General features: G+C 28.3%; 4 protein-coding genes across 5 annotated transcripts; 2 read left to right on the forward strand and 2 right to left on the reverse strand.

Annotated features, from left to right (window-relative positions):
- The first annotated feature begins 272 nt into the window (after positions 1-272).
- Positions 273-19,697, forward strand: LOC132929361 (uncharacterized). Of its 2 annotated transcripts, XM_060994679.1 has the most exons (8): positions 273-427; positions 3,383-3,682; positions 11,876-12,127; positions 13,602-13,967; positions 14,262-14,600; positions 14,954-15,283; positions 15,772-16,077; positions 19,561-19,697. In XM_060994679.1, exons 1-7 carry the CDS (start codon positions 337-339, stop codon positions 16,029-16,031), a joined length of 1,938 nt encoding a protein of 645 aa, XP_060850662.1. In that variant the 5' UTR covers positions 273-336; the 3' UTR covers positions 16,032-16,077; positions 19,561-19,697. The 2 variants fall into 2 exon arrangements, with proteins under 2 accessions (XP_060850662.1, XP_060850660.1); XM_060994677.1 differs by lacking the exon at positions 19,561-19,697 and having other exon boundaries at positions 15,772-17,899.
- LOC132929367 (NF-kappa-B inhibitor-interacting Ras-like protein 2) lies at positions 18,126-19,339 on the reverse strand. Its single transcript, XM_060994684.1, has 3 exons — positions 18,978-19,339; positions 18,620-18,913; positions 18,126-18,529 (listed from the first exon to the last, which is right to left on the reverse strand). The coding sequence occupies exons 1-3, from the start codon at positions 19,074-19,076 to the stop codon at positions 18,293-18,295; spliced, it is 630 nt and encodes a 209-aa protein (XP_060850667.1). The 5' UTR covers positions 19,077-19,339; the 3' UTR covers positions 18,126-18,292.
- LOC132929364 (U4/U6 small nuclear ribonucleoprotein Prp4) lies at positions 19,637-23,192 on the forward strand. Its single transcript, XM_060994681.1, has 9 exons — positions 19,637-19,937; positions 20,031-20,235; positions 20,335-20,465; positions 20,564-20,768; positions 20,843-21,019; positions 21,820-22,041; positions 22,558-22,665; positions 22,728-22,893; positions 22,956-23,192. Exons 1-9 carry the CDS (start codon positions 19,784-19,786, stop codon positions 23,106-23,108), a joined length of 1,521 nt encoding a protein of 506 aa, XP_060850664.1. The 5' UTR covers positions 19,637-19,783; the 3' UTR covers positions 23,109-23,192.
- LOC132929359 (conserved oligomeric Golgi complex subunit 7) lies at positions 22,911-27,973 on the reverse strand. Its single transcript, XM_060994675.1, has 13 exons — positions 27,584-27,973; positions 27,408-27,497; positions 27,061-27,243; positions 26,865-26,996; positions 26,617-26,800; positions 26,342-26,538; positions 25,477-25,696; positions 25,162-25,418; positions 24,972-25,092; positions 24,752-24,901; positions 24,402-24,589; positions 24,054-24,297; positions 22,911-23,356 (listed from the first exon to the last, which is right to left on the reverse strand). Exons 1-13 carry the CDS (start codon positions 27,584-27,586, stop codon positions 23,190-23,192), a joined length of 2,136 nt encoding a protein of 711 aa, XP_060850658.1. The 5' UTR covers positions 27,587-27,973; the 3' UTR covers positions 22,911-23,189.
- Positions 27,974-27,978: the final 5 nt, after the last annotated feature.

Here is a 27,978-nt window from a genome sequence, read left to right on the forward strand (position 1 = left end):
TAACCAAGTCCTGCGCGTGTCGTTTTGGCACGGCGAATTCGGTTTTAATTTTTCCGATTACTCGCAGTCTGCGGCTACCATCATCTTTAACAGAATATAGACGATGACGATGATAATAATATATATATTGTATTATACACGACACTCGATAATATACATAACATACGTATATTATACGTGTATATATTCCTCTGGTTCTAAATATAAAATTTATATTCTCCCACTTGTACGCGCTGGCGTCACAGAAAACGCCGTCACGGTGACAAAACGAAAAACGAGAATAAAAAAAAAAAAAATCTGAAAAACTGTAACGTTTTCGTCAGTCGCGCTCTCAGTATGTCCGTTGGACAAATGGACGTCGCCGCTGCGCAAGTCGCATTACGGGTACTCCTACTGTTGTCGTCGTCGCCCGCGACTGTCGTCCGAGGTGAGTGAACATCAAAATATAATAGTAATATATAATATTATTATAGTCATAAATGTGCGCACTAGATTAACGATTTGTTTAGATGTATGACTAGCTATACAAGATTATACATTTTTTTTTATATAGTTAATAAACGTAAAATAATAGTTATATATATATATTTTCTAAATTAATCGTTAAGACGTTACAACGTTTGATTTAAAAAATATATAAGTATTATCAGTTACCATTAATAAATTATAATATAGCCTAAAATTATTATATCGTTGGCACGGGAATGGGTGTATGACTAGACTAATGCAGGTTACTATAATACTATGCTATTCTACAGTAATTTTATAAATTTAAAATTTATAAATATTTTTTCGTTTTAACTTTTGTATAATACTGCTTTAAATATCTTATGCGACTGATATATATCTATGTTTAAGATGGTAACATTTATATTAGTGGTTAATAAAAAAAATTACCCTCTCCCCAGTCTCCCCGGAAAGTTGTTGAAACAGAACTTTAATATCAATTTGAATACTTATTTATTATTTATGACTGCAATGCCGATGTCAGTACACGTGTGTGATTATAATGGTATTATATTACACAAATGCAACCCGATATCTGTACAGTGTACACTCGACCGCTATTCGGACACTGGTTACACTACTACCGTGAACGATGACTATACGTTTTGCTTTTTCGCATCATTATTTAACGGGATACTAGTTAACGTTACGGTTTTATCTATATGTATTAGGTATATAATATTTATATATATATATATATATATATATATATATATATATATTACAGTAAATACGCCGTTGAGGTATTGACATATATTGTACTTCTATTAATATGAAACTAGATAAAAAAAAATGTTATACACACCGACACATGGCTCGTTTTTTTCTTTTCTTTTAAGTACCTACTGTATAGTTGTATAAATTCTACATTATGGTGAGAAAATCACTGGTTGTATTATTTTACCTATTAGTCATACACGTGTATAAATAATGATGAGTTGACCAAATAATGTTAAATTACATTTGTAAATTTGTGATAGAAAGTTCTCTGAATTGTTTTTAATTGAATAGTTTATTTTATTTATTATATTATAATAATATTATTCAATAGATTTCAACAATAAAAAATGTATATTTATCTTATTAAAATAAATTAATAATATAATTGTATTTCTTAAAATATCTTAATTGTTGTTTTTTATTTAGATTTGAAAATAATTTTAAAATCAAAAATTAATTTAGTAGGTACGTAATTATAGTAAAAAGAACTAAGAATTTCTGGCAAAGCGAGAAAATTATTGTTGGCATTTATTGAGTTAAAGTCAAATAAGTCGCCAATTTCATTAACAACCGTCAACGACCCTTCACAAATATTTCTTAATGTTGACACTCCTACCGATCACTATATTAATCACACTCAATGTTCTACCAGCAGATAGAGTATATCACTATTTAGAATTTACTAAGCCGTTTCTATATGAAACATTCAATTTTCATTAAGCTTTCGATATATAGGTACTATATGCAGCGGTTCTCAAATTTTTTTTTACCACTTAAGTATATTATCAATCAGTCGCGTACCACTAATGATTAAAAATAGAACGATCCAAATTCCAAATTGTGTTGTTAAATGCATTTATTTTAAATAATTAAGCAGTAAAATACTACAACTACAGTATAATTATTTTTTATTTATTAGTTTTTTAAAATAAGATATGAATTAAATAATTGAATGAGTTTATTATCTAAAAACGGCCCTCCGCGTACCACCATGTAGTCTTTCGCGTACCACAGTTTGAGAACCGATGCTCTATAAGATCTTATTTGCGACTAATCACAATACAAGGTAAAGTTTAAAGCTCATTTTCGTGTAGGCTGATTGCTTGTTATCATAAAGACTAAAAAAAATTAAACGATTATTTACTAGTTGCGGACCAATTTTTCAGACCAATGTTATATAACCGCAATATAATATATACATTATAACATAATAATTGCGGTCATCAAGTTAAAATAAAATCCATGTGAGTTGCGGACACAAATATTTCCTTCACTATTTTTTTATGACCCAGAAAAAACTACTAAAATAATTGGTAGGTGGAATAAAAATTATTTTTATCTTACATCATTAAATATTTAACTAATATTTTATGAAAAAGAAAGATATTTAAACAGACATATAAGTAAGGTCGTTTTTAAACTAATTTAAAATATTTATTGACTGCCATCTCAAAATCACCGACACTGCAATCTTAATTCTTAATACTGATAAATAGGTATTCATTAATAGAGTAGCTACTGGCTACGTATTTAAACAATAATGCTAATCGTCGACATCAATCACAAATTTAATTTGTCTAATCTACTTGTATTTTTCATTCGATATATTTTCACTACATTGGGTATTTATATTGTCAATTGCGATCGATCGGTTACACATGCGCGATGTAAACATTATTAATTTCAGTTTTTATCATAATCTTTTAGTAATAATTTAAAAATAATAACAATATACATATGCATTTACATTACATGATACATTTTAAAAACTCTTTATTTTTTTAAATCGAAGTTTTTTCCTAAAACCTTGATCAATCGAAAAAATGACATTCCTTGAATTTCGACTTATTGTGGTTCTACTGTAAATCTATACAATAAGAAGCCTCGCATATCATTTTTACATTACAAATTCCTGATTTCATCGCTCAAGTATATAATATATTTTTAATTGTACCTATAAGTTATATAAAATGACAAAACCAAAAAAAATCGAAAAATGAGTTTTTGTGTCAAACAATAACTATTATACGATGACATTTTAGGACTAAAAAAAAGTATTATGTTTGGACAACTCGTTACACTAGTTTGACGCCATCTATATACATAATATGTAATAAATCTATATACTTAAATATTGTTCATTGCATTGGTGCAGTCCTGTGCGGCCGTCCCGTGTGGCTGACCGACGGCGATACGCTGTACTTGAGATGGCAGAGCGGGCTGGGCCTGTTGAACCGTTGCTCCGTGGTGCTGCCCAACGGCACAGAGACAACCCTGTCCGACGCGGCTGCCGCAGTCGCCACCGCTAATCTCACGTACGTGGGCGACGGTTATCAGTCCGGGCAATGCGGTCTAAGGGCCGTAAGTGTGATGCCCGGCGTCGGCAATTGGACGCTAACGGCGTCGTCAGTGGACGGGCGATACAATCGGGACACGAGTCGCGTCACGTGCATCGGTAAACGCGCTCAATATTTATTTATTTTACCTAATTGATAATTGCGTAATTAGTGTAAACGTATTGCCAGTATATTATTTAAACATATAGTTTAAATAATGGATAGGTTATCGAACTCTTCGAATTTCTTGAAATTCGAACTGTTTAAAATTTGGAGAAATTTTGAATTCAAACATATAGTCCAAGCAAAATCATATTAAAAACGATTCAGTTTGCAAGGCCGTCAAACAGTAAATATATACGTAATATTAAAAAATGTAGGTTTTAAATCAGTTTTATTTATATTTTTAACTAAATATTTACAATCCATGTTAAAGGCTTTAACTATGTACTTATATATAATAAGTATTTTTGATAAAAAATATGTACAAAAAAAACAAAAGTTTTATTTAAAATAATACAAATACAAATATCAGTAATAAATAGTTACAGAAAAAATGACAGATAGGAAAGCCACCCAATGATAGAAACTACTATACTATAGTACAGTACTAACAGAAGTTATTTAGGTTAATTTTTTAAGGTATTATTATAGCACTATTAGTTCTCTATAAACGTCAAACTAAAAGTGTTATTGTTGAGATTTTAATTAAATTAATATATTAGGGTGAAAATGAAGTTGTGTATTTACTTAGGTTATTATTAATTGATCTTTTGATCTCTATCGAAATCTAGAAATAGTACATTTAACTAAATACATTTTTAGTATATTTACAAAATAAAATACATTTTAAATCTATGGAATAAAAAAAATTAAGTCAACGTAAAATAAAAATAAAAATGTAATTTTATTAAACGTATAAAAGTTTTAACGTGGTGATTTACGACATAAATTAAATATGTAGGTAACGTTTTTCAGCAAAGCAAATAAATTTGGTTAAAAGTTTAAAACCGTTCATTTGATCATTTACTCGTACCTTAATAAATTATAATGTGTACACAAGCAAAGACGCAAATAGAACTATACACAAACATACATAGGTACCTACTTGAAAAGTAATCGTATTTATGCTTTATTCTTATTTACTTAAAAATTTATAATATACTATAGCTACATTGCCGAGTTATAGGTCGTATTTTTCCTGTACAACCAGATTTCTCACAATTTTCAAACTCTTATTTTTACTCTTTAGGGGTTGAATTTTCAAACAATTTATCAAAAATTACTTCTTAACGAATTCCTACGAATAGCTATCTGCATGTATGCCGTATTCAGCCCGATCCGTCCAATAATCAGTCACGTTTCCCTTTTGTATATAGATTATATTATACACGACGTGTGCGAAATAATTAATCAAATAATTGTAGCTGTTCTACGACTTCTACGATGTCTTTAATATTAAACCACAACCACACGTCTATAACTGTCTGCCACACTAACTGACAATTGTAAACCGTATGTCTGTACACATAGTAATATAATGACAACATTATTTCCAGTACAAATCGAACATATATATAGGATATAATTGCCAAGAAACGGATTTACAAGCATTTACTCGTTTAATCGTTTTTATGAAATGACATCTACCAAGTAAAATCTATAACAGCGTTTTTCAACTGTGGGTTGCAAGTCAATTTTTGGTGGGTCGTGAAAATGGTTTTAATTATACATAGATTCTAAGGTATTTATGTTATTGTATACTGTATGAATATAAACTTTATAAATTATAAGATGTTATCAGCCACAGCAAGAAAAGCAAGCACACGCTTTGCATACGCCTCATTATTAAAAATAAATATGTAAAATTATATAAACTATAAATCAATAGACTTTATAGTATAAAGTAATAAGTAATAAAAGTAACAAACAAATTTTGATTTTTTAATATTACTTATTGATCCTGTAATAGTGAAACCACGTGGGCCGCGATAGATTTTCACGGAAAAATTTGGGTCGTGGTCCTAAAAAATTTAAAAACCACTGATCTATAGCATATTATACAAAACTTGAATCTTTTTCGTGTGTGTATTTGTATGTACAATAAAAAATAGCGTGATTTAAAACTTTTGTTTTATGCATAGAAAACATTCAAACTTTTTGAGATTGCTTGACTGCCTAATTATATTATGTCTTAATTTATATTTTATTGTGTTTGTATTGCGTTGATATATAAATAATTTTTTCATTTCTAATAATTTTTTCCTAACATAATTTTCGAACAAAAAATGATAGTTAATTAATTAATTTAAAATGTTGTCTTATGAATGGTTCTTTACTTCGTGATTCATGTCCTTTTTTCTCTTTGTCATAAAATTTGCTTATTGTTCTTTACGCATGAACTATATGCAATAATAAAAAAAAATGTGTTCAAAATTTAGTTAATTAATTTGAAATTCACGTCATTTAAAAAAATAATATATATGTTATCTTCAATGTTTTTTATTTTATTCTATTTTTAATCAGTAATTACAATAAGTATCTTCCTATTTTATAATTGGTATTTCAGTGGCGTATAATACATAAATGACGTATTAGGGGATTTGTAGGAGATACCTAATCTATATATAGGTTCAAAAATTAGCCATTTTAAAGATGTACGTGTTTTAAAGTATGCTAAAAAAAAGGTCATTGATGTATGAAAAAATAGCCCCTCAAATTCACATCTCAGCTATCATGCACGCTTAAAAATGCAATAACTCTATATTGCAATTATGACAGTAACCAGTGGCGTGGTTAACTTGCAATTTTTCAAAGGCAAGTCTAGTATTCCACCCCCTCCCCTACTTAAAACCCAATGAAGCGGCTTTTATTACTATCATATTTTTAATAACTTATTATTCAAATTAAATATCATCTATCCGCTTTATGACTATAAGTCAATAACATCATGTGCTATAAGATTACTAAAATAATGAACCTCGCTCACTCGCTGTAAGAGACAGGCCAATCTAGACACCTCCTTCTCCTACTTTAATTTACTATAACCAAATTATAAATTTTTTTTAATATTATTTCACGTGTATTTCACTGCATACACCATTTTTAGAATTTAGGATTTTTAGCTACTTACTTATTTCGTTTGGTATTTGATAAGTTTTCAGGATTTTATCGATGTTCTTACACAAATTGTAAAATTGTATAACTATAATTTTAATTTTTTTCGTGTTATTAATTTTATTTAGAACACTATTTGTTTGTATTTTTTTTTTTTAATATTCCTACAGGGGTTATTCAATTTTATTTTTATCGTGAAGCTATAGAAATAAATCTCTTACATCCCGGAGGTGGAAAATTGCAAATTTAATTATTTTTATAACATTATTTGGAACACTACTGATTGAATGAAATTAAATTTGTTTGTTAGTTTTAAAAATTGTGGTGATGTTATTACGGAATTTATTAAACAAATAAAAAATTCCACAGAGGATATAACACCGTCAACCCACTGATCCTTCTACACAACCCTGAAATAGGTTACTTTTATATTAATCATGAAATTATCGAAATGTTCAATATTATTTATATTCAAACTCATTAGCATTCATCGGTCGAACGTTTTATGTTTCTATTTTGTCATTTTTATTGCCTATTTCTGAATGCTGACATAAGCTTAATTATTATATTACGAAGGATAAATCCCAACCCAAAAATTCCAAGTGGTCGCTCCCAATAAGTTTAGTTATATCTTTGTTCCACCGACGTGCATTATGCGTCGATGCGATTATAATATTCTATAAACAATGAAATATTATGACCGTCCACGTACACAAATAATCTATATAGTATGCATAATAATGTAATATCGACGCTGTTTACGTTGGTATATAATTACTCAACTCGGGTACTACATAACCACAAGCCATACGTAATATGCTATGTGGGAGTATGATGCGATCGATATAATATTAAGTACGTACTGTACAAAATATGTCTAGTGCAGTAGTGCGTCTATTTTGGCGTATTATAATTTATAGACATATGTACTACGGATGTATGATGTATTTATTATTAAAACTATAATATTATGTTTCCTTGTTGGTGTGTTGATTGCACGACTGGAGGTGAAAGAATTCTAAATGTATATACATTGGTAACGTTATCGCATTATTGATTTGCTGTTCTGATAAAACAGTGCAAGTGATTGATGGCATAAATAAATATTATTTACTGACTGGTTGTGATAGCAATATATCGGTCGGAATACATACGCTGTTCTATTTTTTATGATTATATAGTACTATGCAGGTATCGTTGAAAATGTATTTTGGAAATATTGAATGAGAAACTTTTTATTCGTTGAAAAATGATTATACATTCATGTCGATGTTAATATTTGTATTACCGCATCTGTATGAATTCTTTAGCAATTGGCACACATTTTATTATTTAATATTTTAAGCAAGCTTGTTTAAATCAACCAATGTATCGGTGCCGAACTCGAGTAATTAATGAAACTAAAGTATACTTGAAAACTTTAAAAATCGATTATACTTAATGTGTTATGTATATTATTCACCTAGTATGATCTTCCCCACTTTTTATTAAATAAAAAATTTATTAAAATTCTGACTTTTGAAGTTTTTAAGTATACTTGAAGTCTTGTAGATCATATTACTTTCAATTATTTAGATTTTTAATATAACTTAAGGAGTATTATGTGACGATACAAATTTATTTTTTCAAATGAGAACTCCTTTTAACTGTAAATTATTTAACGGATATTATGTATCAAAATTAAAATTCAATAATTAAGTCACTTTTGAGTTATTAAAATGTGTACCTATTACTGAGGATAACAATTCATCTTTAAAGGTGATTTTATTAAAAATATAAAATACCATCTAAGTGATTCATTTAAAAAAAAAAGACATAGATTATTTCAAAAACACATAAGGTTAGGTTAATAATATGAGTTATAACTTAAAGTATTTAAAATTTAGATAAATGAAGTGGAGTGATACCTCGTCTATGTTGGTTGAAAACGTATGCTGCAATTTTAAAAAGTGGAAAAATTAAAAATGTATAACAATAAATAGTTAATAAAAAATATAATTTTTTCCAAAAATGTTTAAATATAAAATTATGTAAAAGATATTTTCAAAAATGTTTCTATAATATTTGGTGTTAAGTTAAATGTATCACTCCGCATATTATGTAATATTATATCTATAGTATTTATTATGATACTCAACAGTTTTACTTTTACGAAATATGAAATGTTGATAGATTAATATTAATTATGTATAAATACTATAATTAGTATAATTTTCAAATCATCATTGCCACATAATTTCCAAACCTGTTGACGTGGGAATTGATATCCTTAGTACACAATATTAAATTATTCAAAAACTACTTGTTCAAATTTCGATTTAAATTAATCGTATAACTTGGTTTTAGATTAAATTACACTGTAAGAACACGCTTGGTAAATCATCCTTTATTACTGATGGTGACCAAACGGCTAATATGATTCTCCATTCTCCTTGATTAATTAAATATGAAAACAATACTAAAATCCTATGTCACATTCTATATTCCTACATACCTAATAAGTGTAGATATTATTACCTATACATTCAAATGAAAATGGATTATTCGTAACTGTTGCAACAAACATGGGATATAGGAAACGCTGTAAAGGCATTATTATAGATACACAAAAGCTAAAAAGCACTCATGTAGATAAAGTAAACTAACGCAGTATAAAATACAATATTGAAGTAATTCTGTGAACAGTATATTATTATTTAACCAGATATACACACAATACTATAATATATTACCTATACGTCATTATATATAATATAGGTATAGTATAAACCTATTGATTAAATAATATTTGATTGCCAATTTAAACTAGCTTGTCGGTGTTACGCAATAGTTGTACTCAGAAAATCTGATATATACTTTTAGTACACATTGTCATACTTATTTTTATTCAAACTTCAAAGCAATCATTTTATCTTGGACCAGATAAAATTATATGAAATGTAAAGAATTTTTAATATTAGTTTTAATTTTTTTACAACTTTGAAGTTTGAAGCAGAAACGTTGATAGTGCAAGTGATGCAACCAGGATTTGTCAAAGGTAGAGGAATATCAATTATCATGTTGTTTGCCAAAAATGGACACATTTTTCGTAGCACAATACACAACTAAATACAACATTGGTATATACGGTTTACCTAATATTGTATACAAATTATTAATATGGCCAAAAACTAAACTTCTTACATATATACCTAATATATATATTATAAATTTACAACCTATCTAGTTCGACATAATTTGAATTTGCATGTGTCAATTCATAATAATTGCAGTGAGAGCATTCAAAAGTTGTCTTTGTTAATATAATTTTCAAACGCATCAAATGAAGTATTTATTTATTATATTATGACTACAATAACCGTAGCTCATCGTTAGTAGGTATAATATATAATTATACAAATTGTATAATATTCAAAAATAAAACGAAAATCACCAACGAATCCTCAATCCTTTTTTTTTTATTACGAAGACCCGGCTCATTGAATATCATCATAATGTACCTTATGCCTTATTATACCTATAATCTATTTACTATGAAAATCTATTAAATCGTAGTGTATAATGCTGCATGATTCGGCTATTTGGACTTTGATCAATTATTAACGAGAGTATTTAATAATACATTCGTGGTGTGATGAACACAATATTATATACAACATATTTTTAAATATATTTGTTTACTTCTTTGAACCGTCGCCAAAAATCGCATGGTTGTTAAATATTTTTTAAGTACCTACTTATACAGTGGTACTTACAATAATTAAATAATATCAACCGACTTGTCATTGGAACATTTGACATTATAAATTTTCACTTCTTATAATTTAATTTGTTAATTCATTTATACATAATACCCTCCTACTCGCTTATCTCGTACATTATAACAATCTTGGTATTAAAAACTACATAGTTATTACTTATTAAACAAATATTAAAACCTCTGTATCCTGTATGTGTTAAACAGTAACTCTACTATTAATGGACAACATAATCATTCCTTGTTTTTAGAACTTTCAATAATTAGAATGAATTTATTCAAATTATTATTTTTAAACATACTTAAAGACTGTATTTTAAAGTTTCTTGATTTTTTTATACTATTATTTTAAATAATGTCCTGTGGTGATGATTTTACAACAATATAAAATAGATGTAATAATATTGGATCTAATATTTATTTTATTCTAATTGTATCATTTTTGCAAAATAAATTATAAATGTTGACAGATATAATTACTAATATAAGTAATATGTTCAAGTCACCATCATATCCCTCATATTTTCTAAATACATTATCATATGGACCTATTATTCTTAGACTTTCGTACATAGCTAAATAACTCAACAACTACTCGTTCGCATTTCGATTTTGATACGTCAACATTTTCAAAAAACTTATCCATCAATTAATTTTTAGTTGAAGAACCCCCCCCCCCCTGGTTAGGTTCTCTTTGAAAAATAGAAATGTATATCTCCCCATAATACTTCGAAGTACGTAATATTACAAAAAATTGTAAATATGACCTTTAAATATATTTTAAAATAAATTCATTATTAAATGAAAAAATGGAGTGAGCATACTAAAACATTTTTCCAACAAGGGCTATTTTATAAAACTAATTTTTAAAAATGAATAGGGACTATAGTTCCTACTCCTACATGAATAATGATTACGTACAATTCAAACAAACTCCGTGTTTGTTATGCCAATATTGTAACTTATAGCCAACCGATACCTTTGTTTTAATATAATATAATGATAATTAATATTACAGTAATAATCAATAAACTTCGCAATTCCCATTTATGATTATAAATAATAGTGTAAACAATCAGCAGCTAATTGAAATAGCTAATCATAAGCTCTGGTTCAGCTTTTGAATTGAATCCTACTTTCAGAAAGACCATCAAAGCTAATCGTTGTCATCATTATCAATATGTACGTATTTTCTGTTTTACTATCGTCTCAATCGAATTGTGATACAATTAACTTATTTCCTCCACATCCATATCAACTACCACACCTACCGCCAATCCCCCCCCTAAAACAATATTAACACTTTATGGAATAGAATATTATAATGTTTTAATGTTTACCAAATTATAACACATAATAATATAATAAATATTTCTTTCAATATTATTATTTCATGTCAGTCAAAACACGCGCAGTTTATTTGTATGTGTATTTACAGCGAAACAATGGCCCAAGTCGACGACAATCCGCGTGCCCGTTGGTAGCGCGGTGAACGTGACATGTGGACCACCGAAAGCATTTTACTGCCGCATGTCGGGCCCGTCCGGCGAAGTGTCCAGGCACAAGGGCCAGTGTTGGGTATACGTCAAGTCTGTCGGATCGCACCACCAGGACATGTGGACCTGCTGGTCGGTTACAGCTGAGTCCGCGGCTGAAGTTCAGTACACCCTTCGCTTACACGCTTACCGAGGTGAACAACAACAATAATAACTACCGTTAAACGTTATTTTATTCGCTTTCTTCTTGTCTCGTTCCTCCAACAACTTTTCCGTTTTCCTACACGGTGTGGGTAAGTTGATTATTTTAATTTTTTTTTTACTTTCGTCATTAAGTGTAATAGTATTACTTATTTGTTATAATATAACCTTATAGGACATAATCACATATATAGATATCTTATATATTATTAAATCTTGCTTTAGAAACTCCATAGTGTATATAGTATAGTAAAATTAATTACTAATAGGTTCCCATTAATATAAATACATACATATTATATGGTCTTTATTATAACCCAGTGATGCCCAACCTTTTTTGTTCGGCGTGTCACCTTGGTAAACAATCATCTCCGAGCGGGCCACCAAATATAAAAGTACCTTCAATGATCAGTATAATATCAACAAATGAAAAACACTGATTTATAAATTTGTGACGGGCCACACAGAATACCTTTGCGGTTAGGTAAATATAACCCCTCTGGCCTTATTCATCCCCTCATTACCCTAGTGAACATCACTGCACGGAATGTTATGTTGAGAGTTCGGGATTTCTTGCATTTGCGTGTTTTTTATAGTGGACTTAGATTGTTCTAGGTGAGTTATAAATTTGTTTTATAAAATGGCGAAACTAAATACTAAGTTTAAATTTGCATATTTTTGTATATTTTGTCATATTTTAGGGAAAATGCATATTTGAGAAATTTTTAGCATATTTGTGCATATTATGCATTATTTAAATTTGTATTTAAGTAAAACTATCGAGAAAAATTATAATTGGAAAACATTCAAAAACATTTTTTTAAATAAATTAAGATCGTAGTCTATCGTATCTGACTCGTACTTTTACTCGTCAGTCATCTGTTTACGATAGTTTTTTTTGTGGCTTGAGAATCAACCTTTTTATCGATAATATCGACAATTGTATAATATATATGTACCAGTTTTTTTATAAATTATAAATTTCTTTTTTTTCACGATTTTTGTTGTATATCTACCTAATTTTTAAATTTTTATTTTTATAATTATAATATGCAGTGGCGTATCTGGGAAAAAATCTAGGGGGGGCAATGTATAATGAATGTAATATATTTATTATTATCAAAACCCTGACACCCCTCCCCCCGCCCGGTTAAAATATATACCTTTAGCTTTCAAAAAATTGTTAGGGGGGACAAGTGCCCCTCTTTCCCCCCCCCACAATTACGCCACTGATAATATGCTTTATGCGTTTTCAAAAACAAAATAAAAAATTAGCTGCATATTTTTAAACATATTTTGATGATTTTCACTGCATATTTCAATATTTTTAAGTGCAACAAGTCCCGAACCCTAGTTATATTGTTAACCCTTAATAAATACACGAACACGTCTTAGACCACGAGTCTTGCGAACTGTCCGTGTTTTTTTTCTTTGGTCACTACATACAGCCATCCTCCTCATGTCTAGAGGGTGCAATAACAGAAGTCGGATACGACGAAACACCGTCCGAAGTGCGGGTATTCTGCAACGTCCACGACAGTAACTCCACTGAAGTCAGCAGCGGAAATAGCAATGCTGTTGGTCAGGATGATAACTTTCGGTCCAAATACTGCAGGCTTACGTTACCACGAGACACGAAGATCCTGTCACTGGCGTACGGTAGAGGCACTAGCCGGTACTCGTATCACGGTGCAGCGGACAACGATTGTGGTGTGTCGTTCGCAAAACCGTTGAAACGATCCGAAATTGGCCGATGGAAGTGTATGAACGGTATGTCCGACGATCGAGTTTACGGCGGATTCGTCGTCGTCGTACCGCCCAACAATACGAAAGGTATGTGACTGACGGCGGTGATGACGAAAATACATTTTATTACAATGCGACTCAATATATAATATATAACATGAAAATGTCCTATTATTCTGATTTTCTTTTAAAAATAAACTTTGAAACAATACAAATTAAATAAATGTATAGTATAAAATAATAGTTTTCTATAATATACATAATTATTTATTTGTTGCAAAATTGTTCTAACTCATTCGTGGCATTAAACCAGAGCCACAGCTATAAGCCTATAACGATAAAACATTTTATAATATTTCCTGGTCGTTTTGCATTCGGCAGGTATACCACCGCTCACGGTGACAGCCAGCAAGTCTGTGATGGTGCCAAAAGGCAACACGTTTCACGTGGAGTGCAGTGTACATTCAGAAATCGACTATTGCTGGTTGCGGCATCCCAACGGCACTGCTATCCCGGTCACAGTTCCAGACAGAACTTTAGACGACGACCGGAATAGGATCGGAACTAGGTACCGGTACACGGGCGAAGGGTTGTCATTCGGCCAATGTTACGTGGCGATCAGTGACGCCTCCACATCGGACACGGGTGCTTGGCTTTGCGCTTTAGGTCTGCGCGACGACCGCCGTGAAATGTACGGTACGGTGGACATTACGGTTTCCGGTAGGTGTATGTTATGTATATAAATAGGTGTATAAATATATAATACTAGTTGATCTTGCATAGCATTATTATCTATAAAAAAATGAATTCCCGTAGATTCATATCTTCTAGAACTTTGTTGAATGTAAGCTGTATAAATTTTTAACACAATTATATTTAGGTAGTTTTGACCAAATCTAAAATACAAGTCTTTAATGATGTATATCTATTAATGGTATAGGTGAAAATGGTACAATTATAATAACTGTTTTATTTTACGTAACCAATGCATTAGGTACCAGTCCAATTAGTAGGATAGTACAGTAGGGGAAATATCCATTTACTGATTACTAAGGAAACACCTGTTTGCGCAGAGTCGGTGATTGCGGCCCGCCAAGAAGAACTATACGCGACCGAGGGCAGCCGGGTGACGTTGGGATGCGACACGGTCGAAAAGCAACCTATAGCCTACTGCCGGTTTCTCACGCCACGTCTATTCGGATTCGCCGTAGACGAGAAATCGGACGCACAGCCACCGCCTCGATACGCATACTCTGGCCAAGGACTGACGGCAGGCCACTGCGGTTTGTCCATCGACCGCGTGGACGATTCCGACTACGGAAACTGGACATGCGCCGTGAAAATCCTCGATTCTACCGGATCTGAAGAAGTCAGTACGACCGTCCTATTGCGAAAACCCGAAGGTATTATATTAAATCACATAAAATAATGACACGCATACAAATGAACCGGCAAGAATGTTATGCTAGCCGTGTGGCTGTGTGTTGGGTCAACTTTTATAGACAACAAATCACATTTTCAATAATGTAATAATAATAAGAGAACTCCAGTAGCGTTTTTATTTTTTTTCGATATCACTTTATTACCAAGGACATTATTTAACATAAAAATAACGAATTGCAAAACGATAATAACTTTTCTTCGTATTAAAAACAAAACGTAAAATAGATAGGTATTATATTGTTTTTTGTTTTTTTTGTTAGGAAACAGGAATATTAGGTATAGGATTGATGGTACATTTATATAGACCCGCCAAGACCGCGAGTGGTAAATGTAAAATTGTATTTTACTTACACGACACAGACACACAGTTTCTAACGAACATTTTACTTAACGCATCGGCACGTGTTTATATTATATATCGTATGTGTATATCTGTGTTCTTTCACAGGATTTACGATGATCCAGATCATCGGCATCGTGTTATGCGGCACTATGATATCCATCATGTCGCTGTTCTTTGCCAATCATCTCATCACCAATCCGTCGGCAAAGACTAGGAAAAAAATCGAAAAATTAGAAATGCAGCTCGAAGCGGGCGAACAAGGCGCAAGTCACAGAATCGGCGCCAGACGCGCACAGAATAGCACGCGGGTGATCAGGACTCAGCCGGGTCGGAGCAAACAGGGGTCCGTACCTCGGAGAATATGACCGCTGCGCTCGATTATTTTATTCGCTACGATTAATAACATTTCTGGTAGGTATTTGTAAAGTTGTAACACGAGATCTTTACTGCAGCCCTCAACACTAGTTCGATTCCACATTTCCACTCGATAATAATCAATACATGTCTATATACGTATATTACGTACATTCATATAATAACAAAGATGGCGTATTGACGTATAATAACAAATTCCTAATAATAAATTGGCCTCTGCGGATTATATTTTATTATCTTCAACATTATTTGTTCACTATTTAATATGTACAACTCGTTATGCCAATGACGAATGCCATGATGATAAACTTCTGTCAGACTCGCACAGTCGCACTGCTGACGACTTGACTTACATATACAATCACTAAACATTTAATAAAATAATAACGAGCTAATAGATAGTTCATTAAACATGATTTAGTGATCCTTGCCATTTGTTCGTTAAATTAATCATTTTTTATAAAATATATACAACTCGGCATTTCAGCGCTTCAGCGTTTCTTAAATAATTGTTGTACGCATAATTCTTACAAATTAATAATTATCAATAATCGAGATAAAATTTCTTAAAAATTTGAATTTTAAACGCTTATAAAAGAAAATATAACCATGTATTTTTTATATTTTTTAATTATGTAAAACAAGTTATGCTAACCCATACAAAAAATTTCTCATAAATAAGCCGAATGATGACTTTAAAAGTCAACAATTTCAACTTGTTTTAAAATGTCTATAAATAACACAAAAAAGCCTAAATATTTTGAAAATTATGAATTTTTAGAAAATAATAATATAAATATTCAGTTAAGCACAATTAACAAGTTTGTTTATTTTTGATTTACAATTTTTAAAAAAATGTAGGCTTTATATTTTTTTCCTTGTAAATATTTGTAAAGTACTGGAATTTTTACTTTTAGTCCCTTCCCCAAGTATAAACTTTTCAAAGTTAAATATTGAAACATTCTAAACTCCTAAAAGTTAACATAACTATATTCTCAAAATCTACAATATATCATTGAAAAATAAAAATAAAATAATAACTAATTAATAACAAACTTTTTTATATTATATGGAAATTAAACAAATAAAAAAATAACTTTAAATGTAAAAATATAATTGGAGTATAAAATAAATATAATTTAACTTTTTTTCTTACTGTACAAAAATCTACTGACATAATGTCATAATGATATAAGCATAATAATTTAAACCTCACTTTGATCATCAATATTTATAAAAATGCTGCTTTATTATTCAATATAGTTCGTTTGTTAAAAAAAATAGTTTTTAGACCTGATGATGTTAATATTTAATTTTTTGTTTATCATTCCATTGTTTTAATATTTTTGCATTATCTATACTAATATTAATTGCTTAGTCTAAAATATAAAAGTTACACAATACTTAAAAACTATAGGTAAAGCTATTATTGGTTGGTTATTATATTAATGTTATCTATAAATGAAAATATATTATTCTTTGTCCATACAATAAAATTAAACAAAATACTGTGTTTTATACTTTTACTCTAAAAACTAATAAATATTTTAGTTTATAAGTCAAACAAATTATTTGAGAGATCATTATTTCCTCTTGTAAGCATGAAACATTTTTCATTTTATTCACAGTGTTAGATATTCCAATGATATAATTTCTAAAAATATATAGCATATTATTAGCCACCTAAGTAGCTCTTAAGTTTTAAGTCATTAAGAAATTTAAGTTTATTCAAGAATTGTAGAAAATACCATATTAATTGTTAACAAGTGTAATTTGTCTTCCCAGATGAAAACAAAATATTATAGTGTTACTGTATATTATTATTTAATCATAATACATAAAACATTCAGATTTTTAATGATTAAATTTTTTGATGATTTATAAGCAAAACAATTTAACTTGCTTATATTTTCTTCTTAACACATAATATGACACAACATGTATGTTCATAATAATCCTTTATACTCGTTATTTTTAATTTTAGGGCGAGTTAATTTATTAATAATGTAAAGGTAAGAAAGCCTCGCATAGATTTTTTTTATTTATATTTTAGTTTTGAAACAAGGTAAGAACATGTTAAAATGTACAAACAAAAATATTTTTTATTAAAAATAAATAATTACAATTTATACATAATGAAAAACAATAAGAAATTATTTAGACAACTTGAGGATAATTATTAATCGTATAATAAATTATAATATAAAATATTACCCTTATGAGTACTATAATTCAATGAAATTAACAAGCATTAATGTTGAGTACCTTTTCGTACTAGAGGAAAACTACTCTTTGGTTGTGCAGTATTAAATTTTGATGCAATATAAATAAATGGATCAAATAAACTAGTCCGGTCCAAAGCGTTAACTTCAAAATGTTTCATTTTTTCTCTAATAGACCAATGGGAAGCTCGACTAGTAGGACTCTCTAAAGTTGGAGCTTTGATATCCATTTCTCGCATTCTATGGCCAACAATGACATAAAATGTCTAAAAAATAAATACATCAAACATAAAATATATTGTTAAGTTAAATTAATGTATAAAATGATAAATTATTTTAATTTCTACTATATTTACATCCTTTTTTTCCTTATTTTTATCAATTTCTTTTTTTAATGTGACTAAGCAATCAAACGTTTCTGGTCGACTAGTGTCATATACTAATATAAATGCATCTGCAATAGATGCATACTGCTTAGCTATTTGACCAAATGACAACATGAGCGATGGATCTGGATTTGAATACAATCCAACCTCAGGTAACTGTGTCAAATCCAAACCAGCAGTATCATAAAAACGAACTTGTTCACGTACATTTTTGCCAATTTCTATAGAAGCCTGATATATATCCTCGATAGTAGGCCACAGTTTCTACAACCAAAATTAAACAATAATAATAAATAATAACAGACTTCTGTGTTTGTAATATACTCACATAATTTTTGCTAAAGTGTCCATAAATAGCTTGTTCCAATATTGCTGTCTTACCAACACCTTTCACACCAAATACAACGACACGATAATTTTTTACCATTTTTACTCATACGGTTTAATTAAAATTAAAACTAATTACAAATAACAAAAATAAAACATTAGTGATATTATAATAAACGATAATTTATCATAAAATCTCTATACTAGTCACTGACATGTTATATTTATATCAACTTTATTATTAGTTGATGACGATTGACAACATTGATTCAAACATAAAAAAAATTACATTTTTTCGTAAATTTTAAAAAATTCTAAAAACTTAAATCCTACAATAATACAAATCTAATAAGTAATAATCGTTCATTGTGATAAAGTAATAATAAACAAAGATAGTACTATCTTAGCTAAAATCACGGTTATCTACGTAGTGACCTAGGGTTATAGCCTATAGGTATGTTAACAGTTAAAATTATAAACACAAATATTGTTAATATTATATTAACACTATAGTTAAAATAATATTAAAAATAAACCGAATTGAAATTGAATATTTATATTATGCATGGTTTTAATTTTTTTAGAACAATAATTTATGATTTAAAGAATCAGATATCTCGTTCTTAACATCAATTTAAGCAGATATCAGAAACCGATATTTTTGTTTACCGACAGACATATCGGCAATCGCACAGACAACAAAATTTGATATTTATACATGAAAGCATTTCAAATAATATGTTATAATAGTTATTGGTTTTAAATTTACGATAATATAATATCAATAACATCAATTACCTTGACAAGATGTCGGACGACGAAGAAATTACTTACGTAAAAAAACAAAAAACAATACACTATGGTTCATTGGAAGACCAAGAACGCATCCGTCTATCTTCAGCTGCCACTGACAATGATGGCGAACCAAAAGTTATCGGAGGAAATATAAACGTATCCAATGGTAATAATATTAGATGAATTATAACTAATCCAACTAAGTCGATTTGCTATATATTTTTTATTAAATTATTAATTGCATTGTTGTTGTTTACAGAATATTTTGATCTGGAGGATGCTATATCTAAAGACAAACAAGCATTACTTGAAGAATTTGAACGAAAAAAGAAAGCTCGGCATGTGCAAGTTTCTACTGATGATGATGAAGTTAAAAAAAACCTAAGGAAACTTGGACAAGCCATATGCTTGTTTGGTGAAGGACCAGCAGAAAGAAGAAATAGATTGCGAGAACTGCTTTCAAGGTATTTTAAATTGACTTTCACAAATGCATTAATTGATGAATTACCATTATGATAACATTAGGACTTAGGATTAACGTACATAGTTAAAAACTGTTTTAGAGTAGGAGAAGATGCTGTAGCAAAAAAACCAGAAGAAGAAAAAGAAAAACGACAGCAAATCAAAGATCAAGATACAACCTGGTACCATGAAGGGCCCCCTTCACTATTAGATGCACGTTTATATATGGCAGGTATGTATTGTAAATTATATAATATGTATAAATGGCATTAAATTTTAGTATTAAAATAAAAACATTCAATTTTTATTTTTAAAAAATAATAATTTTAGAGTATTCATTATTGAGATCACATTTTCGTTTGGAAAAACTCAGAGAAGAAGCTAGCATACCTGAATCAACACTTACAGCTCGCTTACAAGATTTACACAAATATACAACATCTCTTTCAATTTATTGTAGTCAAATTGGCGATACCAGACCAATATCATACTGCCGATTTAGTCCTGACTCTCAGTTTATAGCTACATCATCTTGGTAAATTATTTTTATTTCTTATATACTTTTTTTTCTTTTAATTATTGTTGTATTTATACATATACTTTTTTCAGGAGTGGTTTATGTAAATTATGGTCAGTTCCTGATTGTACATTAGTCAAAACATTTAGAGGACATAATTGTAATGTCTGCTCTATCACATTTAATCCACATGCTGGCACTGATGAAAATGTTTGTGATCTTGTGTCATGCGCCAGTGATGGTTCTGTTAAACTATGGTCAATGAACAGGTATGCTATTTTACTGCTTGTTTGTGTAAAGTAGCGGTTCCCTAACTTTTTTCTATTGCGGCACATTATTATTAGTTATTATAAGTCACAGAACTTTGAATAAATATTATCTTCTTATCGAATAATACGTAGGTAACATCTGATTTGATAATTAATCATCTCATAATTTTAAAATAAAAAATAAAAAAGTACTTCCCATCTTTGCCTATTAACGAATATGATTGGGTGTGCAATCCTTTTGCAGTAACATCAGATGTAATATCACATCTACAGGATTAGTTGAACAAGAACAACTTTTAGAACTTCAATCTGGCGTTCATTGAAATTAAAATTTATTTAATGAACTTAAACTGTTCCAGTTTTGAAGTCTTATTAAAACATAGTATCTGATAATTACAGAAATTTCAATAAATATATTATTACCATTTTCTACAACATACCTACCTCTGTGAGCTTAGGTTTTCTTCACTAACAAATATTAGAAATAAAAAACGTGAACTACTTTTATCAGTTGAACAAGAAATGCTGGTGTGTTAATTGTTAATCTCTCCTAAAATTGAACTATTATGCAAACAACATCAAGCACACGTTTTACACTAAAATTTATTATTATATCTCTTTTTTTGTAATTTTAAAGTTCATTTTTATATTAATTATATTTAAATAATTTGAAACAAATCATTATATGTTTTTTTATAAAAAAAGTTCAAGTTATCGCGGCACACCCTTTGGGAAACACTGGTGTAAAGTGTATCATAAAGGTTAGGTTAAGGTTATGTTATAAAAATGTTTGTTTTTAGTAAAAAAGAAGAACCAGTAGCAGACTTGGAAGGCCATGCACCATTTAGAGTGTCGAGAGCAGATTTTCATCCATCTGGTCGATTTTTAGGAACTTGCTGCTTTGATAATTCTTGGCGATTATGGGATTTAGAACAAGGAGAAGAAGTTCTCCATCAGGAAGGACATTGTAAACCAGTTTATTGTATGTCATTTCAGAGTGATGGCTCAATTGTTGCAACTGGGTAAGTAGAATTATTCATTATTTTTTTTTTTTTTTTTTTTAGTATAAATACTAATTATTATAAATAGTAATTAAAATCAATGATACTATATACCAGATGATTCTTTTATTGAACAACACTCATTATTTCAAAATCTATCAACCTTTTTGAAAATATTTTTTACATAATTTTCAATTATTTTATCAAAATAAAACATCATTTTTATTGCTCATCTAAATTTTAAATACTTTAAACTCGTATAACTACTTATAATTTTTATATACCAAAATACACCAAAAAATATAACTCCAGAATATGAAATTAAAAATATATGGTGACATTCATAAAAGTAAAAGACTTAAATCAATATAACTATTAAATATATATACAATATACATATACATTATACATAAATATTTTGTTTTATTTCGACAAGAAATTGTATAAAAAAAGTTAATAGATTTTAAAATAATGAGTGTTAGATAAAAGAATCACTCTGTATACTCTAAAAAGTTAATTTTTATTATATGTTAACAGAGGTCTGGATGCTTTTGGACGTGTTTGGGATTTGCGTACAGGAAGATGTATTATGTTTATGGAAGGTCATTTAAAGTCTATATATAGTATAGACTTTTCACCCAATGGGTAATTTTTTATTTAACTAAAGCTTTAACACAATTCACAACTAAAATATTTTTAATTTCAAGTTACCAAATGGCCACTGGTAGTGAAGATAACACATGTCGTATTTGGGATGTTAGAAAAAGATCATGTTTATACACTATTCCAGCGCACATGAGTCTTGTTTCAGGACTGAGATACCAACCTGAAGGTCATTTTATAGTCACTTCTTCATATGACAACACAATCAAGGTAATAAATAAATTAAATAAATTGTGTTGTTTCATTTAATAAAAAACATTTTATTACTATAGATTTGGGCAAATAAAACATGGCAAATGTTAAAAACGCTATCTGGACATGACAACAAAATTATGGGAGTGGACATATCTCCAGATTCAAAATACATAGCATCATCATCATATGATAGAACATTTAAATTATGGGCTCCCGAATACTCAACATAATTGTTGACCTTAGCTGATTAAATATGTTATTTTATACTTGTAAAAATAATATAGTTTTCAAATAAATTAAATTTTTTTTTTTTATCTAATATTTCTAATTTTTGCTATTACTGCCGCTACTTTTGAAGCAGCAATTGATGATGATTTCATGATGTATTCATCACTTTCTAATCTTAATAAATCCATGATTTGTACAGTAGTCTCATTGAGTTTGACTCCTAGTTCTTCCAATACATATCCCAAGTATTCTGAAATAATATATGTTTGAATGAACAAAATAAAAATTATTAATAATATATAAGGCATCCACTAATAATTTTTTCCTAATTTTATATTTAAAATCATATTTTTTTTTTCAAATAATCTGTGCTATTATTATATGTTTTTTTTTAATTTTCAAATGTGAACGACTGGCGATTAGATCAAAGAATAAATTTATATTGGCTGAAACTCCTTTTCATTTTCCACATCATACAATGTGGTTGGAGCATATTTAAATGACAAAAGTTGTCCCAAATTTAAAGTAATATTTACATCTTTTTCCGTTTCATATTCACCATTTATAATGTTACAAATTTTTATAAGTGTTTTGAATCTCTTATTCTTCTTTAGCACAAAGTCCATTTTAGTTTAAATAGGTAGTATATTTATGAAAATTTGACAAATGACCAAATAATTATAGACGTATAGATATAGATATTGTATTGTTATAGATTTTCAAAAATGTATATATATGAAATTATATGTATTATGTTCAAAATATGCAAAAGAAAATTGTTCTATTTCATCAAAAATAAGCCAAATTGTGGACATATCTGACAACCAATCAATTTGAACTTAGGAAAGGAAAAATGCAAATGCATAGAAATCCTAGCCCTACTTATCATTATTCTATTATTGAGGTATGGTTCAATATTGAATAAAATTCATTCATAAAAGACTTACCAATGTCTGCAGCTAGTTGTTGAGCAGCCAAATTATTTATTTCTCTTAGTGACTGTATCTGTTCTACATATACATCACATGTATTTCTTGCTAATATCCTTAATAAGACATTTGTATAACTTTCTTCCAGAGAAGCATCAGTGTAACGTCTATCAGATATATTTAAAACTACAGTTACTGCTTCATTATCTCGAACTAAAAATGGTTCAACATGCTGAGGAAGTGTAATTAAATACTGTCCAATCTAATAAAAAAAATAAAGAAAAACAATTATTTGCTAAATATTTATTATTAATTATTATTTATTTGGTCTTAATTATTTAGAGCCATATTTAAATATAATATTACTTGGGTAATATATTCTCTCGGAGAAAGTCTATGAGCATCAGATGTTTCTTTACTAAATTTTACTTTTTCTAGTTGCTCTAAGTAAAATGATATTGGCCTAAATGATATTTTATAAAAAGTTTGATATATATGAGAACACAATTTTTCTGTCGCTTGAATTGATTCCTTAAATAATTTCCAATCATTATCTATAGATACAAATATAGGATAGAAATTATATACAATAAATATTGAGTTAAAAAGGAAAAAATATTAATAAATCAACAATGCTTTGTGTATGTAAAGATTAAAACTTAAAAACATTTACATAATTAATAAATAATAATTTAAAATTTGAGAATATAACATACCACTTTTTAACAAATCAATAATATTTTTCAATTCAATTTGTTTATCTTCAACTAATAAATATTTTGAAACATTTAATGCTCGTTGTTCATTTGTTAAGATACAACTTTTAAATTCAGATTCTACAAAGTATAATTCACGTAAAAATTCTCCTAAAAAAACAAAACAATAATTTTAAGTGTCAAATGTATAACATTATTTCTAGTTATTCAGAAGAATTACCTGAAGATTGTAAAAATTTTAAACATATTTGAAATAAATTCCAGTTTTCTCCAGGTTTAATGTTAACTAATATTTTTTTTAATACTTCTTTCCCTCCTTCAATAACATTAGAAAACATTCTCTATAAATTAAATTATTTATCATTAAAATTGTTTAAATATATTATGTAATTTAACATTATTTTTATTACGTTAATTGCAAATATCATTTCAGGAAAAACACAATGACTTAAAACAGCACTTCGACGTTTTGCTTCTTCTGATGCTCTGAAAACAGTTAATTGAGACTGACCAAAAGCTTGAACTACATCTACTAAATCATCTTTGTTTAATTCAAAATTAGTAATCTTTTTTGAATGCTCATATTCAAATTCTTTGTAAGATACAATTTGTGGAATTAATGGTCTGTATATACTTGTTAATATGTTATCCCAATTAAATGAATCACCTATACAAATGTAATTTTTGATGTAATGTTAATCAAAATACATAAATAAAATGCTTACTGATTTTTGAATCATTTTTAATGTTTTTAATAAAAACTTCAGTTACTATAAATAAATCTAATAGTAAAATAAGTGGTTCTTGATGATTTTTGATAGAAACATCAACCAACTCAAACATTGGAAGTTCTAATATATTAAACAAATCTCCGTATGATAAAATTAATTGACTTTCTATTTCAGACTGCACTTCAATATCAAATAATTTTTTGTACAAAATCATCTGTAAATAATATTTAAATTCATTAAAATCAAATTTAAAAAAGTTATAAATACTAATTTTGAAGACTAAGCATTCTTACACGTATTAAAATCATATAACACAAATAGAAATGTCTAAAAACTTTAGAAAATGTATATATTTTTTTAATAAATAATGTATACTATATTCTGTCTAGCAAGATAACACGCCTGACTTACGCATATAGACTAATGGTTAAAACCTCAATTCCCTTCCAAGGAACTCAATTTTCTCAGGTTTTTTGGTGGCATATTTTTCACATCAATATCAATAACAATAATCAATAGATAACATGATTATGATGGAAGTACTTTAACTAGGCTTAGTATGAAGACACAAAAACCAAAAAAAAGTTTTGTTGAGCCGCGGTATGTTTTCTCATTAGACAAAATAATAAGTACCCAAGATAATATTACTATATTATATGATATTTATAAGTACAGGAATTTTTCAAAGAAACTTATATTTTTTTAACAGTAGTTGTATATTTTAGATATTAATTTTTAAATATTTAACACAACTATAATAGAATAATGAATAAATTATAAATACTATTCTCACGTCCATTATATATAATTTATAGGTGATGTATTGATTTAGCTTAAATTTATATAAATGGTAACTTACTTGCTGCTTTTTACATTCTATTAATGCTTCATAAAAACTTTCAAAAAATATTAGAGGATTTTTAGAATATTCATTTGCGTACATTTTTGATGACCATTCTTTACGTAATCTGTTTTTATTACACTTTAAATAATATTTAATAATTTGATCTTGTTTTTTGAGATCAGTAAATATATTTACATAATGCTTTGATTCATCTATAACATGCATTATAATATTTTATACATTATATAGCTAGAGCATATAAAATTATTCTAAAAATTAGTTTTTCATACCAATTTTTTCATTTTCAAAAGCCACATTAACCATTGGAATTAATATTACTTCAAATTTACTCTTTAGCTCTTCCAATTGGTTTTTTCTTTCTTCATAATCAGAATTATTTTCCAAGACTGCTAAAGAACGTTGCATTCTAATCAATCTATTTGTCACTTGGTCAATTTCTCCATTATCCATTAACTAAATACAACACATTGTCTAATATAATTTTTCCAATTATAAATTAATTATTATTATAAATTACTATTTCAATATCAGTAATAAGTTTTGTCCAATTGTCTGCTTCCTCTAAAGCATTTTTGGTAACTTCCATGTTACATTTAATTCCATCATATAATTGAAGTTTTAATAATGATTCACCAGTATGACTTTTTACCTATGCATCAAATTATAAAAAATTCAATTAAAAATATTGTTTTTTTCTTAAATTAGTTAATTACTGTATTAATTTCTTGTTTTAAGTCAATAATTTTTTGTTGTATGTTTGATGCTTGATTTTCAAATTGCTCAATATCATTGACGACTTTTGGTAGAGAAGAAAGAACTTGTGTTGTTGTTTCATCCAGTACCTCGTGTACCTGTTCTACACATAATTGTAACTTTTTCAACATAGATGGAATAACCTATTTCAAAAATAAATGTTTGTATTTTTACTAAAGATTCCATTTTTATAAGTATAAGCAATATTATACAGTAAATATATAGCATAATTTATATATTATGTAATTATATTTTAATGTTTAAGCTATAAATAATAAATATTAATACATTTATATACTTTACACACCTCACGACATTCATCTGGGGGTTTGTCCTTTAACGTGTTATTAATCCAATCTACAACACTAAAATCTTTTTCTGAAAATGATGAAATATTCTGAAAAATTAAATTTAGGTATAAATTTACAAGCTATTTATTAAAAAAACATTTTTTTTTTTTTTTTAAATAAACGTCAAAATTACCATTGTAGTTGAATACCAATGATCCTAATCCCAAACTTCTGTGCCCAATACTGTTAAATCGTGTCTTAACTTAATTTATTAATAGTGGTCGTTACTCCTTAATGATTCTTTAATTCTTTAATTCGTGTCCGTGGCTAATAATAATAATTTTACTATCTATGATAGCACATACTATAATAATATTGATAATAATGATAATATCACGATTACAATCAATTTGGATTTATATCCAATAATATTATTATTTATAATTGGGGACTGTTATATATATATTCAGCGATAAATTGGTTATGTGTTATGATATCAATATATATTACATTAGATTTATGAAATATTATAGGTCACTGTCTTAAGATTTAAGAAGATCTTCTAAGACCCTGCATGAGGCTGCGTCC

Source organism: Rhopalosiphum padi, chromosome 4, assembly GCF_020882245.1.
Source record: "Rhopalosiphum padi isolate XX-2018 chromosome 4, ASM2088224v1, whole genome shotgun sequence".
Classification (NCBI taxonomy): Eukaryota; Metazoa; Arthropoda; class Insecta; order Hemiptera; family Aphididae; genus Rhopalosiphum; species Rhopalosiphum padi.